The 21,083-nt window shown below is 31.1% G+C and overlaps 2 protein-coding genes across 7 annotated transcripts in view; one reads left to right on the top strand and one right to left on the bottom strand.

Annotated features, from left to right (window-relative positions):
- Nucleotides 1-21,083, bottom strand: part of LOC125076861 (calcium/calmodulin-dependent 3',5'-cyclic nucleotide phosphodiesterase 1) — a 451,483-nt gene that overhangs the window by 101,759 nt on the left and 328,641 nt on the right. The gene's annotated exons all lie outside the window — the stretch shown is intronic.
- Nucleotides 8,833-20,359, top strand: LOC125076864 (maltase 2-like). Its single transcript, XM_047688588.1, has 12 exons — nucleotides 8,833-8,890; nucleotides 9,813-9,968; nucleotides 10,251-10,430; nucleotides 12,256-12,413; nucleotides 13,594-13,719; nucleotides 14,667-14,923; nucleotides 16,314-16,512; nucleotides 16,689-16,796; nucleotides 17,460-17,610; nucleotides 17,829-18,024; nucleotides 19,132-19,269; nucleotides 20,242-20,359. The coding sequence occupies exons 2-12, from the start codon at nucleotides 9,815-9,817 to the stop codon at nucleotides 20,309-20,311; spliced, it is 1,737 nt and encodes a 578-aa protein (XP_047544544.1). The 5' UTR covers nucleotides 8,833-8,890; nucleotides 9,813-9,814; the 3' UTR covers nucleotides 20,312-20,359.

The raw sequence follows: 21,083 nt of genomic DNA, 5'->3' as shown, positions 1-21,083 counted from the left end.
CAATAGAATTTATTGCAATGCAAACACAATCTTACCACCAATTATGCTTTAACTTATTAAAGTATGCATTGATATACCTATGCACATACATACATTACGAATGCTTGCCACGTAAACGCTGGTCTGATCTTGATCTGGTCTGCTCCTCCGGTCAAAAGATACTGTTAATTTGACAATCTGAATAATGAAAAGGTAGCAAGGTGAATTATAATTGTAACATTTTTTATATGTATAGGTTTTCGGACGAGCATATGGACAATCTGATGGTTTGTGGTCACCACCGCCCATAGACAATGGCGCTGTAAGAAATATTAACTATTCGTTACATCGCCTTGGGAACGAAGGTGTTATGTTCCTCGTGCCTGTTATACCGGCTTACTCACCCTTTAAGCCGGAACACAACAATACTGAGTACTGTTGTGTTCCGGTTGGCGTTAGAGTATCTGATGAGAGGGTGGTACCTACCCAGAGGGGCTCGCACAAGGCTCTACCACCAAGAAAGAACATGTTACAATGTAAGCATTCGTATAGTCAATATGCATTGCATGTTCTGCCCGATCAATTCCTTTGAGTGTCACGTTACAAAGCAACACAAATCGACACGTCGTTGTGAGCACAGTGCGTGTGTTTGAAATTTCTACGTCAATATCTACATTGCCATCTGATATTCATAGCGAATAAAATCGGGGCAAGATTGAACTGTGCTCGTAATATCATTGTATTTGTTTGTATCTATTTGTTTCTGAAGAGCATAAACTCTATTAATTTTCGTGTGAAGATGTGCGTGTGGGAGTTGTTTCAAAATACCTGCTAGAAACACACATAAAAGTCATGGATAATGTATGTGAAGATAGAATATTCGAGAACAACGACGATAGTAGTAACTAAAGTAAACGGGATGAAAATTTAAACAGGAAAAATAAGGCTACCTCAACAATTATAGTGAAAGGAATAATTATATCGATCTGTGTAGTTTGAAGATATACCATTGAAGTTTACAGATTTAAAAAGAAAGTTTAGCAAATCCTACTAATCATTTTTACCAACGTACCCAAAGGGTAAACTAGAACTCCACTGTCCGTCCGTCAGTCTCACGGCTGTATCTCATGAACCGTGATAGAAGTAAATAAAAGAAGTAAAAGTATATTTTAGTTAAAATAGAACTACAAACAAAATGTAATTTCGTAATGTATTTAGTTTACTAATCTCAGACTAAAAATCAAAGTACACGATTACGATTTGAGCAATGATTTTATTTCTAAGTTATTTTTTTAATAAAAACGTATTCTTAAGCTGTAGTTACTGTAATATATTATCAGTTGACTTTAATAAATGAGTTCATTATTGTGTAACCTAACTAAATAATAAATTAAAGCAATAAGAGCGTTTGATGTAAAATATTATATAAACATATTAATGTCGGTTTGAAATAACGTTAAAATTAGACGTTTACAAATTACAGCGATGTATTCATCGCTAATAGTTTGAAGTTTATGTGTGTTATATATATACATTAGCATAAGACAATTGGTTAAAACCCTGAAATATCAACGAAAGATTATGTGTTCAAGTCCAGATGGGAACCAAAATCTTTTGATATTTCATATGCTTAATTTGTTATTGTTATTTATCTCGTACTCGGTACAAAAATAAATTACCTTTAGGATATCTGCAATTGTTGAATGAAATTCTGCTTTTTGTCTTATTTACGCGTCGATACGAATGAAGTAGCGTGGTGGAATAAGCTCTAAGCCGATCATAAGCAGATTTTTTTAACTCAGCTAACACTATATATTTGAAAGCGTATCTCTTCAAATACATTGATTGTCAAAGATCCAACCCAATTACAGTTTGAACGATCTTTTCATTTCGAGTCGGGACAATAAAGAGTGGTCAATAAAACATTCAATAAGATCTATTTTCGCTTTTATCCAAGTCACAATCGAATTTTCGATACAATCTAGCCAATTTCCTACATCTCGCCCTCAGATAATGGTAGCTGGCTAATCTTATATTACGTGATGAAAAAAGTCGTTTAATAAATACGTGTATTATTGGTATTTATACAGATAAATACCAATAATACACGTATTTATTAAACGACTTTTTCTCTCCGGTTCTCTCCGGTTCTCATAGAAATATCAGTAATTCATTCAAATTCAAACTCAAATTCCTTTATTCGATATAGAAGCATTAAACTTACTTATTGATAGTCAAATTAAACACTACCACCGGATGCGAAAAGGAAACACCTGAGAAGAACCGATGAAAGAAACTCTGCGGGTCCTTTTTTTGTCAATCTAATTAAATTCATATATTGAATATGAATAGAAATAGCCAGGAGGCGATCGTTTTATTCCCAAGGTGTGCTATCAATCATAAACTCACTAATTGTATAATAACCTTTCACACACAAGCGTTCTTTAACAAAAAAAAAAAAATTAATTTGGCAACAGTAGCATTTTGAACGCTTTCTGGGATTCTGTTGTAGAACCGCATACATTGCCCACCAAAAGAGTTACTGACTCTATGCAGTCGAGTAACAGGAGTTTAGGAGTTTGTTTGTAAGGAACAAACTTCCTTGTATCAATGCTATGAGAATCACATTATTATTATACCTATTAGTATTCCTTAATTAAGATATATATTACAATATTTCAGATGTATTCAGCGGTAATTTTCTTGTTTTAGACACTCATCACTACGTACAATACGACGTTATTGTTATGAAAATCGAAGGGAAACTTTGGTACGACTGTTATTATTTCAACTCCTACTATGCAATACAGTCGTTGCTGAAATTTATTACTAAAAAAAAGTCGTTGACGAACTATATATAGACAAAATATTTAGATTCCGTTTTATAAAAAAAATAGACCGAAGTATATCGTAATTTTTACTCAAATGTTTAGTTACGCTGTAGTTAGTCAAAATTTACAAGTGTATTACGAGTTTTGGTGTATTTAGTTATTAAATAGCATACAAACAAGTTAAGTATGTGTATACCATGCATAATGTCCAAGATCCCTACGACTAAGATACTTTGCCCAACTTCTCTCAGCTAAGCCGTTTCTCAAATGTTTAATACTTTAGAACACAGATTGTCCACCTTTTTTCTCTGTACCCTTTAATTATGCTATTTGAGCAACACACAAAGAGTTTGTTATGTACTCTGTATATGTACAGTATATATTAAATGCAGTATTATATAGTCTGTACCTAGTCTTAATTTTAATCTTTGATTGAATAACAGTTAAGTTATATCGAATATTCACATTATAACAATCTCTTAAAAGTTTTTGTTTAACCTTGCCTCTTAAAGGAAAACATCATAAAGAAAATTTCTCGACAAAACGACAGACCATCAACTCACATTGGCGTAAGAAGTAGAGACTTCAGCCCAGCTGTGAGGCATTACAGGCTGTCACCGTAAATAATAACAAGAGCGGTGATCAAAGTTCTTCAGAAATAAAACAGGAGCTAATGATGACAAACTAATAACTTTTTTTTTTTTTTTTACGTAATGCTATAAAGATATTTAAAAAAAAGATACAAGCGTAAAAAATAAATGTATTAAATAATATATATTTTTTTAAATACTGAATAAAATATTTATATGAAATAGTTTAAAGTAAATCAATACAAAAAATATGTATAAGGCTGATGTATTAGTAACTAAAAATAAAGCGCAAAATAACACGAAATGTTTCACTACACGTGGAAGCCGATAAAGTTACACAGACACCATTTAATTATTCATAAAGGCAACTATGGAAAAGTTCCACAGAAAGAATTCGTTATGTATTCCCGACATACATGGAACCAACTAACTGTACCAGGGCATAACTTAATCACGCTATAACGCTGAAACATTTTATATGACATAACAGCAGATTTTCGCTGATTGAATTATTTTATTTTTTCCCAGACATAACCTAAAAAATGGAAAAAAATGTGATTTGAAAAGAAATTTAGAAATCTCCTATTCTATATGTGATTCAAATATATTATTATTTTTCTGATGTTAGATGCTTGATTATCTATAAAACATGCTATGAAGTTTTCCCGGGAATTTTTGAGTGTTGCCTAGTGTAATTTATTGACTTTATTTCCGTAATTAAAGTAATAAACGGTATAAAAAAGTCGCTTTCTGCGTCCGTCTGTATCTCCGCTAACTTCTGAACTACTCAATGGATTTTGATACGGTATACACTATTAGAGATAGCGATAAGGAAGGTTTTATATACATTAGAAATATTACGGTGTTTTATTAAAAAAAAGGGTTCCTACGCTTACATTGCTAATGCTAAACTTTAGAAGATCAAAATAATGTCCTAGAAAATTTTAATAATTAGGTTTTAAAAAGGCTTCGAAAAAGTCCAAGTCAAAGCTATTAATTCTAATGCATTATTATATCTAATTCATAATTGATTATAGATATTTTTATTAGGAGTAGGTCATATATTTAATACTGTAGAAGATATCACAGATTTAAAATATCGTTCGCTGCGAATTATTTAACTGTGCAAATAAAATATTGGCCTTGGCAACTAAAATTAATAAATTTTGAAAGTATAATTCCTACAGAAGCTTTGATCTATATTTTGCTGTAAAATTACTATTTAAAATATTAATTTATATTATTCCAATAATTGATTTATAACATAATTTTAAAAACTTACAAATAAATATACCTACTTAATATTTTCTCGTTAAGCGTACTATTTCAGTTGCTTTATTAAGAAATTCGCGTCGGGCGTTGGTTACGGATAAAATAAAGTAATATTATTTATAGTAGCATAAATATCATGATATATTTAAACATGACTTCATAAAACGAATATTTATTTTAATAAAGCTTACAGTATTTATAAATATAACAAAAATAAAAATCGACACGGCTTGTACGTAAAATACAGCTTTACATTTTAAATTTAAAAAATATTTTTGGCAATTGAAATAAATACAAAGTTTTCTATCCAGAGCTACACCTATCTATTTTATACAACGTTACAACTTCTAAAACCAATGAAATGAAAACTCAACAGTTATATCGTGAAGAACATTTACCACATAATACTATTGCGAATTGAATTTGTGGAAAGACGCGTAAAGATCGTTGATCCAATCGAGTGAGTGTGACATCGCCTACATCCACATTACAGATGAAGTTAGCGGAAAATACATCGATATAATTAATATACGTCAAAACGATTGTCGGATGATATACGTATATTTATTATTATTTATCTGTTTCATAAATAAACTTTTGTAATTATAGTATTGGATTAATTAATAAATATAGATTAGGTATAGACTGCCTCGTTTGTCTAGTTGATAGATCAAAGGCCATATATTCTGAGCCCCGGTTCAAGCCCCATGACAGACCGATAAAAGGTTATTGGGTTATATTGTCACAAAACTCTCGGTAGTTTCAGAGAGGTTGAAGGTGGAAGTATTTACGGTCCTCATCATCATCTCGAAAAGCCGTTAGTCTTGTGCTTGAAATAGGCAGCTGTGGCGGATCGTCGAATCGTCATGTATCGAATTGGATGTACAGCTACCACCATTTTGGAATGTAGATTCTACCGAAAAATTAAAAACGTACATATGTTGTCATCTTATAAAATTAAATGTAAACTAAAAATCAACGAATATTAATTCTAAGCTCTTTTATCATTTACGAATATATATTTTCGTATGATATGGTATGTCATTTTTATTTACATAATCATTATTAACATTTAGGCCTTAAATATAAAATCTTATGTTTATATATGTCTTGTTTATTAATACTTGTTAATAATATTAGATAAGGATTAAGGTAATGACTGTTTTAAATTTTTATAAGTTATATAAACAGTAATAACTGTTTCCGCGAACTGCGTTTACTAGGAATTGTTTCTGCAGGCGAACTATTGAACAATCAAGTATTAATTGTTATGGTTAGCCAATAGTTGGCTTAAAAACAAAATAAAAACATTCTAAATTCAATTGCTACGGTGTTCTGGCAATTTAAATACAATTGTGATTGTATGCTAGCGTTTTCGATGGTTTATCTGATGCTCGTCTCGCAGTTTAACGAACTATAAGCTATAGGGCTTTAAAAGTACTAGTAGCAGCAAATACATTGATTTGAAAAATTTCCAGATATATTTTACTGTCTTTTGTTTTTTATAATTTTTTAACAAGAAATGTTAGCAATGTCTTTTAAGTTTACGTGGTGCTTGGGTTTTGAGCAAGTAGGAACCACTCAGTTATCACATTTTGCTGTTACCAAAAAACTTTCAAATGTCAAGAAAAAAATAATCTTATTCACTAAAACTTTTACTGTTAACTTCTAAAGTCATTTCGAATTTGACTCATTCGACACAATTTTTATGATATAAAAGCTTGTCGCGTAAATAATTTTTTCTTTTAAATAAAACCTTGTTTTTAAAACGTGTTTTTTACTTTTAATTTATTTATATTTATCAGTCAAAGGGCGCATTATTCGTAGTTGGATTTTATCACTGAAGTGTGAAGGATGATATCCGTCCGCTACGTCTTTGAGACAGGTCTTGACGGATGCTGAGCGTGGGTCGCACCGGTGCGTTCCCTATGGAGCTACCCATCCTGCACTAAGAAATTCACAGTAATGTATTGCTTGTTACTCGACCGACTAAACTATTTCGCCACCTCTGTTGGAAGTAAACAATCGATAGTTTTAATCATTTAATTAAATCCATTTGTCATTTCTAATTCAGTGTTTAATAAGTTTATTTGAGAGAGCTCAGATGGCCCAGTGGTTAGAACTAAATCGATGATTGCGTGTTTAAACCCAGGCAGGCACCACTGATTTTCATATGCTTAATTTGTGTTTATAATTCATCTCGTGCTCGGCGGTGAAGGAAAACATCGTGAGGAAACCTGCATGTGTCTAATTTCAACGAAATTCTGCCACATGTGTATTCCACCAATCCACATTAGAGCAGCGTGGTGGAATATGCTCCAAACCTTTTCCTGCAGCGGGAAATTTTCAGGCTGCTAATTGGATGTAAAAAAAAGTTTATTTATTTCATTCGTAAACTTTATTCAAAAGTATGAGCTACTAGAAATCAGATGCAGCGAATGAATTCGGTATCGTTTAAAATAAAGAACATTCCATTTACGTTACTAATACGTTATTAATATTTAAAAATAATAACATACGTCTTAAGTTTCAGAATGCTTATTAATTTAAAATTATACGGCTTTTATAGGTATGTAGGTATACTCTATCTAGGGGTCTTTTCTCTTTAATCTCGCTCCGAGGTCTGACCCTAATTAACTATGAGTAAAACGTTGCCTGCACCAAGTTTTGAAGATCTTTGTACCCGCTTAATGGAAAGTTACGTCTAATTTTTCATTAGAAATTTGAATATGACCTTGAAAATTATCCCGATTTGAGATATTCTTTTCGAAGACTAGAGTTATCAGGAAAATACCATTTGCTTAATTTAATTCATGTGTCGAATTGAAATTAGTTTTCTACTAAAATTGGAACCATTTAAAACACCAGGTTCTATAAATTCCATACAAGGTATTGTAGTGTGTTCTTTTTTGCATATTACATTAAATTTAGATTTAAGACGAATAAGGAAGCCCTCATTTTGTTTAAGGGATTATTTACTTAGAGGTATAGTCGGAGTAAGAAAAGGTTCCTCACCTTAAGATCTATTTTCGCGTGCTCGGTATAAGCGATAACCCGCTTTACCAATTGAGTATGACATATTGCGTCGCAATGTCATTATAAGTCCCATCTAGCAAAGAATATATTAGCGTTTCTATAATAATAATAAAAATAATAAGCCGTCCGTCGGTATGACAATTACCAATTTTTAACGAAATCTCATAGTCCTTCATGAATGCTAGTGTAACATCGGAGATTAGGACATTGTCTTGTCTCTTATAAAAGAGATAACTATTTTGAACCAAGATATCATACTATTTTAGTTTAATTTTATATGCAGTTGTCTGTTTAGTGCGTTAGATTCAAAAGGTACTAAAAGTTTACGACTTGATAAAGGAATGAATTTGAAAACTGACGAAGGTTTTCTTACTCTGGCTGTACTTATTCTGAATCAAAAGGTTAGAATACGTAAACTCTTCGCGAAATGTTAACCGGTAATGTAAAAGTTTCGATTGAAATTGGTTCACTGCCGATTCACTGTCGTATAGGTTAGGTTTGTTTAGACTCCAATACTTAAGACTTACTCTGATGTTAAATTCATGCACATTACGGCTTACCTGTAAGAAAGAAAATACTAATATTAATTTTCAATATGGAAAAACCTTCTCGATACAACATTTTATTATCTTTTACTCATATTAATATATTGCATATGAAAATCTCACAAAATCCTTGTTGGTTGTATGCCCACATTTGGTAAAATCATCGTAGAGCTTACATAGGCTTAAGCGAGCGCGCTAGGGCCCGTTAACGTACACTCAAGAAAGCGCGCAAATACATATGTGCATTGGTTTATACGTACAAAAGCGACTTTACCGCTCGAAGTAGCGCGTTAGCACGCAAACGCGTTTCTGCACAACACTTTGTGATGTGAACAACTATACATTATGCTCCGTTAGATGTGTACCAATCTATGAACAGTGTTATTAGTTAAGAAACATAAGTATATAATAAAAGGGCATCCATTGATCAGCTGTTTATCAAACTTCATATGATACGACGTCCATTAGAGTAACGTTTGGTAAAAACAAAAGAAATGTTTGCAAAAACATTCATCGCTAATGTAATATAAGGAGACGTTTTATAAATTCCGTTCATTCGTCCATTAGAAAACAGTTCTAATAGAACCTAGTTGTGATGTTTGTAAAATTAAATTGCAAGTATTAATATCTTTACTAAGTAAGTACTTATTTTTGTAATAATATTCTTTATATAATTCATTCAATCATACAAGTATCAAAATCAATCATTTAAACTATAATTATTCGGCCTTACGTTTATAAATTTCTAACGGCTTATTTGGTTAAACATTAATTTGATATCCGAAAGAAAAAGGTACTTTTTAACTAAATATTCGTTTAACAACCTTTATTTATAAGTCTGTATATGATTTATCGAAGTGACATTTTATGTCTGAAGTTGTATGCGTTGTGGTGGATAGGATCAGTGGTTAAATGTTTAAGAAAAATCGAAACTGTGTTCCGTTAGAACGTTCGTAAAAGTCTCGTAGGCAGACTGTTTTGTGTTTTTTTTTGTTTTTTGTACTGCCTCTGATTTTTTATAATTTGTCTACAAATATAGACAGCCAGACCAATATAGAATAACTTCCTTCTAAATTACACCTAGTGTAAAAAGTTTCCAAGTAAATTAGCTGTTACATACAATTACTCTACGCACAGATAGACAGGGCGAAATCTTAAAGGTTCCTCTTTGTTTCTTTGAAACCCTAAAAACTAATGTACTTGCAATATTTTTGTGTAACTAAGTAAACTTTGCGTCTAAAACGTTACTGATAAAATATTGGACTCAAATTTTATCCTAATCATACCGAAAGACTTGAAATTTCAATTTATTATTATTAAAAATAATATTGCACATCAGATAAATAGTAAAATACTTAAATATAGAGTTAAAGAAAAAAATTGAAAAAGTACATTATGTCGTATGTAGCAAAATTAGTTATTTTACTATCATGCTCACCATTTTACTGTCTAAATGTATAGTACAAAAAATAGTTCACTCTTTGTGAATTTTCGTAAAAAAACTCTCCAACTTCTATTGTTTGCTCCAGACATTTGTTAAAAAAGTTTGCCTTTTTCAGACATGTTGATGATACTTCCCGTGTTATTCGCAGCTGTTGATGGCAGATATGAAAACGTGAACGTAAAACTGGATTGGTGGGAAAATGCGGTTTTTTATCTGATTTATCCGAGATCGTTTATGGATAGTGATGGCGATGGAATTGGGGATATAAATGGTTAGATTGCTTACACATGCCACTATTTTTACTTAATATATTTCATTTTTAAAATTCTAGACAATCTTATAATATACTTAAATTCTAACCGAACTTCTAGAGTTAAAATCCAGAGTACCCCTGAGTCTCAAATTGAATATGCCAGGACGTATTTGACTTTTCTTGGAATGACTTGAACACTGGCGGCGTAGGCATTTCTTCAACTAATCCCTAATAAATACAATTCTTGGGTAAAATCATATTGGGTATTACGCATATATTTTTTTTTTTTGCATTTTAAAGGTATCACATCGAGACTTGATTACTTAAAGGATCTGGGCGTTGATGCTGCATGGTTATCACCTATCTACCGGTCTCCAAATCAAGATTTCGGTTTCGATGTAACTGACTTCTACTCAATTCAACCAGAGTACGGAACCATGGAAGACTTCGAACAACTCCTCAAAAAGGCTAATGAATTAAGTGAGTAGCACTACAATACAATGGAAATAGAAAGGTTTTTTAGCGACCCAATTTTCCGAACTTTGCTTGAAACTTTGAGATAGGGGTTATTCAGGCACTTAACTTACATTAACACGTAGTTTGAAGATATCAGATAATATGATACCTATTATATTAAGAGCAAATATTATCCTCCTGAAAATAATGGCGCCAATTTTATTAATCTCTACTCTAAATTAATTCTAGAGGGTCAAAAATATTACTGTATGTTTTTATTATCTGTGGTATTAAAATAAAATAAAAAAGTATCTCGGGCTGTCACAATAGTTAAGAAATGAAACGCAAAAGAATCAACAGGATATGTTAACTTAAAAAAAAAAGAATTATATACATATATAAATATATATATTTTACGTATTTTAGTATTCGTGTTGATAGTATTGAGTAGTTTATCAGATTAAGATGGGATGAATCTATTCTACCAAAAACCCAACGGCACGGTACATAGGAATTATTTAGTTATAAATATTACTTCTACTCCTGATTTTGGTTAGATATGGATTTTCATATACCATAATTTTAAATAACTCAATTTGATGAAATTTATCAAAATAATCATGTACAATTAAAACGTACACTATAATTACTAAAATAACATACAATTATTGTACTAACAGGTTTATTTTTTGAAACGATTATATTTCATGAAAGTGGTTTCTTTATTCAAATAATATTAGAAAAACGCGTGCTTTCTATAATAACGTTAAGATTTTTTTGTGTTGCGTTTCCGTTATGAATCTTAGATCTAAGTTTCAGTTTTTACGTCACGATAGCCAATAAAAATGCCATTTTGAAATCTAAATCTACAGCAAAACTAAATCTTCATATGCGTGACTTAATGAAATAAAAATGTCGTAAGGACATCGGTCTGTTTTGGACGAAAATCTTCAAAATTGCATATGAATTAATCCGCAATAGAATCCAATCCACATGATGGAATGCTTCAGATCTTCTCAATATATCTTATAGGATCCATAAGCATAGCAGTCGCACAATAATACGCATATAATTGTGTCAGCACGTGTAACCTACAATATTGAGGACCTAATAAGGAGGATTTATAACTCCCACGTGACGGGGTGGCTCTAATTTGTACATCAAAATTCAGAAAAAGATCCATTAAATCTCTTAGAAGATTTATTTAATATTTGTAAAGATTCTAATGAAATAATTAAAGCGAGTGAGCGACGGTAAAAGATAAAACATGTTGATACTCGTAACGTAGTCGCACAAATAAACCGATGAAAATATTCGTAAGTCGTTTTTTTTCTCGAGGTAATTTTTTTGTATGAACATACAGCTTTTCGGCTTTTGTGCTATTGGTTTTGTCTTTTGATGTCGAATAACATGAAAAAAAGACTTATTAAATATTACAAAATATTTTGATTAATTTTCAGCACATCTCAAGAGGAAAAGTTTTCAAATTATTTTATATTTCAAAATAAAATTGAAATATACTAAAATATAAGATTTACTACATACAAAAATTCCATATGTCGCTTTTTAGTAAAAAATTATAGTAAGCCACAGTCAGTCAGTTAAACGGTGTTATATTTACTTGTTGGTGCCCTACAAACAAGTAAATATAACACCGTTTAACTTGTGCAAACCCTGAGTAGGTTTCAGTAGTAATACATTGTATTATTGTATTCCATTTTGAAGGGTGAGTTAGCCAGTGAAATTCAGGAACAAGGGGCATAACATCAGAATACTACACATGGTTTCAGCAACCAAACCTAAACAACAATTTTATACAGGTAACTTAATAAGAGAAATAATGTTTCAGACATGAAAATTGTGTTAGAACTCGTCCCAAACCATACGAGTAATGAGAGCGAATGGTTTATAAAATCTTCGAACAAGGACGAATATTACCATGATTGGTTTATTTGGGAAAACGGCCATTTGGATGCGCAAGGCAGGAGACGCCCCCCAAACAATTGGGTGAGCATTATTTTTTAACGTAAATGTATCTACGTGTTAAATTACTGACAGACGAGCTGACCCACTAGTAAGAAGGCGTTAATTTTTAAACAGAGGGTGTGCATTTAAACTCATGTTTTAGTTACTAATTTGTTTTAATAAAATATCTCGTGTTTGGTGATAAAGAAAAGTATTCCAAGAATCTTGCATTTGTAGGACGAAAATTGATATCATTAATTCAATTCCAATTTTAGCACCACGAGTAAGCTCCGACTTGCAAGCCTTCTCCTCAAGTGAAGTGGAGGACTCAGAAGTAGGCACATTAATTACTTAGATATAACATCGATTTCAAATAGTAAATGACAAGTTTAATTATAAATTTTTCTTTCAACATAAACTCTTTTTGTCAATACATATTTGAAAAATTAATTAATTATGACGAAATCAAATGAACTAATCATAAACAACGTTATCGATATTATATTAAATATCCACAGACGAATAGTATTCTGGTTTTACAAGACATTAATGTACGGGCGTATCCATAGTGACATTATTATGTTGATGAATTCTGCTATGAAAGCGGAGATGATGTGTGTTCCGTTAATAAGGAAACTCTGCTTGCTCTATGCTATCATGACCTAGAAATTATATAGATATATGTATGTATGTATATAAACCTCTTTTATAGGAAAATGTGTCAGCAATACTAATACGTGATATTGCTTAGTACAAGCATTATGGGATTTAATATATTACAGGAAATGATTAGAACTATGTCTTGAATAATAATTATTTAATATATTACCTTTTTTTTTCATTGAATAATATTAACTCGTGAAAAAGTAACTGGTGTATATCTCACGGTAACTAACCACAGAACACGAGCGTGAAATGCGTGATAAGCGATATTGACATTAATGATATTAAAAATGTACAGTATACACGTATCAAAATGGAATATCACCATAAGTCAGTTGTCACCATTCCACGATTGAAAATCACTCTGCTTGACAGATTTTTATAATTTTTTTATAAAATGAAACATCTGTATATAAATTCAGTTAACATACATATTGTTTTATTCTGCGCAAGCAAATTACTGCTCAGGGATAACAAAAACTGTATCCAATTCCATGCAAACGAATACTTTTCGTTTTATGCACTTTCATCGTTTTGTACATTCCATTCTGAATTTCAGATCAGTGTTTTTAGAAAAAGCGCCTGGCAATACTCGCCAAGCCGTGATCAATACTATTTGCATCAGTTCGGTGTCACCCAGCCGGATTTAAACTTTAGAAATCCCGTCGTTGAGGAAGAAATAAAGGTTAGTTATCTTTATTTATGATTGTCGAGTGCCAGGTATATTATGTTGCAAATGCCTCTTTAAATTTGTTTGAAAGCAATTATTAGTTACGACTCACGCGCATGTAGCGCTCGTGCTGTGCCAGATAACTTAACATAGATGTCATTCGATCTATAAATACTTGCTTAAAATGTAATTATATTGTAGGTAGGTATTCATAAAACTCTCATATTCTAAATTACATTTTGATCAGTTGTACAAAAAAAAATGACGAGTAAAAAAATGTTATTTATAAAATATTAATGATGGTAATTTTCCCCTAAAAATGTCATTACAAAAACCAGTTTGAGTTATAAAATGATCTATTAGAATCTATAATATCTTCATCAGCACACTTCTGTATATCGACAATAAAAAAAAACGAACTTCTAATATTATTTTCTGTTTCGAACCAATGTTAGGTTTTGCCTTAAATACTAACAAAGTGGCAATACTTCTTGATTAAATAAAATAATATGAATTGATTTGATTTTGAGCACTATAAATAGCACATTACCTACTGAACAAACATTTAAAAGGAACTGTAATCATAAATCTCTTTAAATAATGCTAACTCTTCTGTGTATGAAGCGAATAAGAAATCGATACTAAGATTCAAAGAACCGACGGGTTTTCGATACGACAAACTTTGTAGTCATCCATCAAAGAACAACTCCATTACAGATTTAAGAGACACTGCTTTTAAAGTATTAAGACGATCTTTTGTTTTATTCCTTAAGTAATTTACAAAAAAATGCTCCACTAGCTTGATGGTTATGGATGAAAAAATAACTTGTAAAATTCAAACTTGTCATAGAGACATTAGTAATCTAAAAAGGCGTTTCTTTACCGAAGAAGCGTAAAATATTTCTTAAAAAAATGGATCAGCTACATCATGGTGGTCAATATGTCCAAAAACCTTTTTTCAGAACATCCTAAAATATTGGTTAGAGAAGGGAGTAGCTGGATTTTCTATGAATTCCGTGAACTATATATTTGAAGTTGACAAGGATCTATATGGAGGAATTTATCCCGATGAACCGGCAACTGGAAAACCAGGACTTGGGCCTGATGATTATGACTATTTAGATCATATTTACACCAAAGACCAGGAAGAAAATTATGATCTGATTTCCCAATTTCGCGAAGTATTGGACGCATTGACACTTAGAGATAATTTAACAAGGTATGTTGCTTATATTATTTGAAATATAACCATTTTTTTATATCTATTGAACATATAAAAACTTCTTGAAGAGTTTAATTAATGCTGTATAAAATTGTGATGTTTTTTTCGATTAAATCTTACTCATATTTCAAATGTAACTTTGTGTAGTTGGTTGATAATATCATGGACTTCAAATTAGTCTATTTTAAAGTATTGAATAAATACATTTTAAATATCAATGTAGTATAGCATGATACGCTCAATGTATTGTGTATGTTGTTTAATGTAAACATACCTATTATGAAATTTGGAATGAGTGCAATAGATTGCATATTATTGGTATATAATTTAATTATTTATGACATCGTTAATCGCCACAAGCAAATGAGTCCACTGTTGGCAACTGGTCACCACTGCCCATAGATATAGGCTATGTAAACAAATTAACCATTCCTTATATCGTCAATGTGCGACAAACCATGGCCAACCAAACTAAAATGGAACGATGTCCTTTATGCCTGTAGTTACACTGACTTTCTCAGCATTCAAACACATCAATATTTAGTTTTGCTGCATGGCGATATAATTTATTATGTGTGGTAGATGGACCTGCACAAATCCCTACCATTGATTAAGTATGATGGGCAACAAAAAATATGACAAGATCTTCATTTTAACATCGTTAAATATCACTAGTGTAATTTAAGTTCTTAACATTCTTTATCTATAGATATAGTAAAATTGTAATAGGCAGTTATGTTCGTGAAACATTACAATTTATGTTGCCTGTAGGTTCTTCATTCGCCAACATTTGGACAGTTTATATTAAAAATCGTTCACTTTTGAATTTAGGAATAAAATTTTCAACAAATAATTAACTTTTACTCTACCATTTGTAAATGATTTAAAATCATCTCATGACCAGGTTCCAAGTAATCATGCAATTTAAATAGCTTTAGGGACTCGTTCGTGTCACAAACGCATAATTATTTTATAAGGAATTCTCGTATAAAAAATAATTTCTTGATGGAAAATTAAAATATTCTCGATGATTATAAATGTGAAACACAATGCGAACCAATTAAAAAGAAAACAATAGTGTTGAAAATTGTTAGGCTCTCTTATTCGCGCTTCTAATTATAGAATAAAAGAGAAAAATTAGATTTTTATACTTGATTTTGAACAGAAATTTAATTTTATTTGAGATTTAAAACAAACGAAAAATATAAATATAGCTTCGACGTCATACAATAAAGTAGATACACGAAACGTTTAGAAAATAAAAATTTTAACTGCACTTTTATTTCGTACCGTTGATGGGAGCCATTATAAAATTAATGACCAACGCCGTTTCTAACGTGCAATAAAAGCGGTTTTTTTTTCAACGTGAGATTTAAACTGTCTTCAGGGTATTGATAACAGAAGCTTACACCGGCATAAAGAATGCAGTGAGGTATTACGGTGATGGCATGCGCTCCGACGCTCACATACCCTTCAATTTCGCTCTCATAGAAGACTTGAATAAGGAATCAGATGCGAGAGACATCAAATATGCGGTCGATAGATGGCTGACCTACAAACCGCTTCGGCAGCCAGCTAATTGGGGGGTAATTGTTCTTTAGATTACTATACGAGTATATATTCAATGAAAGAGAAAATAGATGAACTATAAATACAAAATGTCCTGTCACTCTGATAGTTAATTATAGATTTAGAAGTTGTAATTGAAGTATCATAGCTATTTATTACTTGTGTTTTTTTTTAAACTGCTGTTGTTTTTTAGATTGGATCTCTCGATAAAAGTCGAGTGGCATCGCGTTTTAGGCCAAAATTGGTTGACGCTTTCAACATGCTTGTCCTATTATTACCTGGAATCGCAATCACTTACATGGTAAGATATATTTAATTTATAAAACCAAATAAATTTATATACGAGAACATCACGTAAAGAATATGATGCAAAACAGCCATACGGGATGTGAGTCTTCTACTAAATAATATGTGTTAAACTTTATCGAAGTTTGACACACCTTGAAAAAAGTTAGTAGTTTTAAAACAAGCAAAAAACATTTTTTTTTTTATAAAAATTCTTTTAAGAAATTATGTATTGAAAATCGCAGTTTTCATCTTAATCGCAGTGTCCGTAACCTTGCTTAGGTTCTTCTGATTCGTTTATCAGACTCGTATCTCAGGACTTTATATCTTATTCTGCTTAATGTTAAATAATGTAGCATCATCAGAGTAATTCTAATTATTATAGAGATTCATTATACGAAAGATATAGGATCTTATTATTAAAATCGAAAACATTGCATAACTTTTCACAGAGGTATTGTTTCATACTATGATTTTATAGTAAGGAAATCACAAATCGACGAAATTTTCGAAGTATCATTCATAATTCAACAATTTAAGTTTAATTTTTGTATAAAATACAATAATATAATAAAAGTATCTTAATAAATATATAACACAATAAACTGATAGACTGCCAAATACATAATATAGCAATTCAAATACATATCCTATTTAATCCAATCTGTCCATTAAAAAGGGCGAAGAAATTGGTATGACAAATGGATTCGTAACGTGGACTAAAACGATGGATCCTTTGGCCTGTAACACAGATGATCCGGTCAACTTTGTAAAGGTTTCCCGTGACCCATACCGAACACCATTTCAATGGAGCAACGGAAAGAACGCAGGTATATAATACTTTTTATTCAAATTATACGTCAATAGTGCAATGTTTCAGGATCCATCTAGCAACGTAAAACTCTATGTATTGTCATCCTCACAATTGGTACATGTGTAGAAAAAAATAAGTAGTAACTTAAGAGGGGTATCTTTATTTGTGATTGCAAGGCATCATAATATAATATATTACTGTTGATTAAGAAAATAATACATAAATATATTATAGGGTTCTCTAATGGTGAGAAAACTTGGCTTCCATTAGCTGATGGATACCAACATATAAACGTGGAAAAACAACGATCAGCTGTCCGGTCCCATTACCAAGTATACCGAAGTTTGACAAATTTGCGGTCTCGTCCTGCATTCAGACTTGGAGGCTACCAATCCTTGGCACTGACCAAAAACGTATTTGCTTTTAAAAGGTTAAGTATATATTTTTCAGTTACTTTTTTATTATTGCTATTGTCTTTTTCAGCTATAGTTACTTCAGACTTTTGGCTATCAATCGTTTTTCCATAAATTAGCCATGACAGTTTTACGAGAACCTACTTTGGAAAACAGATTACATTGAGAAAAGTCGGCCTAAATTTCCTTATCTAACAAATCTGTAAATCTTTGTTCAGTTCTACATAATATGTATATTTAAGTTCAGTATAAACAGAGAATTTACTATGTCATGTCAAAAAAAAGCAATCAGTATTGTAAAAATAAAACTGATGAAATACTGTCCAGTATTCGATAATAGGCGAAATCAGTAACGACAATTAAAAAAAAAAGGAAATTCCATGAACAATTGGAATTAAATTCAATAAAAATAATACCATTGTGAGTACACTAATTCGTTATCTGTTGAGCTGGTCATCTATGACATGCAGATTTTATTACATTTATATATTTCCACTGCAGTGCGAGATCTTTTGTAAGCACTAATTAAACCCCAGCGAATCCGGAAATATCCGGTTAAGACCGCAACGTTTCTCTACAGGCACAGCGTTTGTCTTATTCTATTAGATTTTATTTTTCATGTTTAGAATTCTGATTATAATGAAAAACTCATATTCTACTTTAACAAGTGAACGTACATAACTTCAGTCTTTAAAATCAATTATTATTTAACATAAGTATATCGTGTTTACAACGTCTTAATTAACTCGCTTTGGGCAATATCTGTGAAGATGGAATTTTGGAATTTACTTATATCAAAGTTCCCTATGAGTTGAAGTTTCCAAACTTGAAATTTTGAACTGACAATATAAATAAATTTTATTGTATATATTTTTAACTCTTCTAAAACTAAAACCCATTATGATCTACAATTTTTTATCGCAATTGTAAAAGGGATTATAAAGTTTCTCAACAGAATGTTCGTTTCTTTTTTTATGATTCGTATAAGTCCCAACAACTGAGCTAAGCTATATATTCTAGTTTGTTTTTATTTCAAACAAGATAAGTACTTGATCTATTATCGTCGTATTATCAGAAATCTGTTATCATATCAGTGATAATAATCAATGATAGTTTTATTTCAGGTGGTATAACGATGATGCATACGTTGTTGTAATGAATGTTGGAAAGAGTTATCAAGTTGTTAATTTGACCGCTTTCGACTTGATTTTTGGACAGCTGGAAGTAGAAGTCAGCAGCGTTCATTCTTCAAGAACTTTTAGGTATGATGTAAACATATTTATTTTATGTAATATTGTAGTTTTTACGTCCATTCTTCTGAATATAAACTATAAATTTACTAGGAAATAATTATTATAAAAATACTCCACTCTCTGAAGATATTTCCGAGTCCAGAGAAAAGCATTATGTAAATAAATGGGGTGCGCAAAAGAAAAGCACTCAAATATTATTTTGAAGAACCCTGAAGACGTCATTTTGTTTTTAATTTTAAAGAAATATTTTAAGAACATTGATTGATTTAGAAATTAAATATTTATAATTGTAACGAAATACAACATAATAAATATATTTATTTTATGGTTATGCCGCGATGTTCCAATACTAGAACACCCCAATCTTAACAACTGGATTTTCATGTGCTTAATTTGTGTTTATAATTAGTCTCATAATCGGCCCTGAAGAAAAAAATAAGTCGTGAAGAAACCTGCATGTGTCTCTCGTGTGTCAAACATGTATCAGCATTGAGCATTGTGTGTTCAACATTTTTCTCAATCGGTAAAAGGGCTAGCGAGGCTGTGACTTTCGTACATACAGGCTGAACGATATTTTTAATGGTATCGGGTTAGTGGTGGTTTACATCAACTTAATCATTGTTGTCTCTTAAACGAATTGGAAACTGTTTTTGAGTAGATGAGTAACTGGTCACTACATGCGTAGTAGACATTAGTCATTCCGTGCTAGAAATATTAATCATTCCAATCAATACCATTGACAAGATTTTTGATCCGGATAAAAACTAGCTGCTTTTGGCAGTTGAATATTTAGTGAGTAGATAGCAAGCACCTTCTACCAAGTTAACTGAGACATGAAATTGGTTATAATATTGTATTTATTTTATTTCAATTTACTGAAGGAAGTAATTTATTAGGAATATGATTACGAAACTGAGCCTAAGATGTAAAACGAATTTTAGTCATAATAATGAAATGCATTTCCTTTGTTTTATATTTCAGTGACGATATCCATGCGAATTTCTTGGACCTGGCCGCAGATGAAGCTTTAGTATTAAGAATGCAAGTGTAAAGCTACCGTTTCGGTTTCATACTGTGAAATAAAAAGTAATATTTAGTAGTAATTACTATTATTTAATTTCATTTTTAATTAATAATTATAGTATATTTTTGTGTCGTTGCCAGTCGAAATACTTGGAATTATGAAAAATATTGGAACATTTTTTATAATGATACAACAGCCTGGCTTATTGCTTTTACGAGTGGCAAAAGGACTTGTTAATTTTTTGCTCGTGAGAATTGATATTGTGTTTCGAACGAAAATACAACTAGCTTTCATGCAGGGATAAATTCCCCACTACAGTCCACTGCTAGTTACAATAAAGCAGTGACGATTAAAAAAAACAGCTATTTTTAATTATTATTTGAATAAAAAAAAAAAATTATAATTTTGATATTAAAAAACGGTATTTATAGATCATTTGTTTTCTTCAGTTTTTATTTTAACTAAAGAGATGTTTATTTCTTTGCTAAGGCGTTATTTTAGAATGTACCAGTCTAATTCGGAAAATCTTTTTGATTTATATTAGACAAAGTTTATATTGAGAAAGGCTATAACACCACGACCTACGTGGGCGTAGCAGTTATCGCTCACTGAAACCGGTTGGAGCACCTATTTATAATATACTATATAATTTCACAAAGTTGAAATAAACTAACGAGCCACTGGCAACTGGATAAAGTTGAAATAACTTTCCTATTCGAAGCGTACGTTCTCAAAGCAAAGGACATGAGAGTTTGTTTATAACTCAATCTATTTATGCAACTGATGCAGTGGTCTAGTG

This window comes from Vanessa atalanta, chromosome 3, assembly GCF_905147765.1.
Source record: "Vanessa atalanta chromosome 3, ilVanAtal1.2, whole genome shotgun sequence".
Taxonomy (NCBI): domain Eukaryota; kingdom Metazoa; phylum Arthropoda; class Insecta; order Lepidoptera; family Nymphalidae; genus Vanessa; species Vanessa atalanta.
This window is presented reverse-complemented; position numbering and strand designations above follow the sequence as displayed.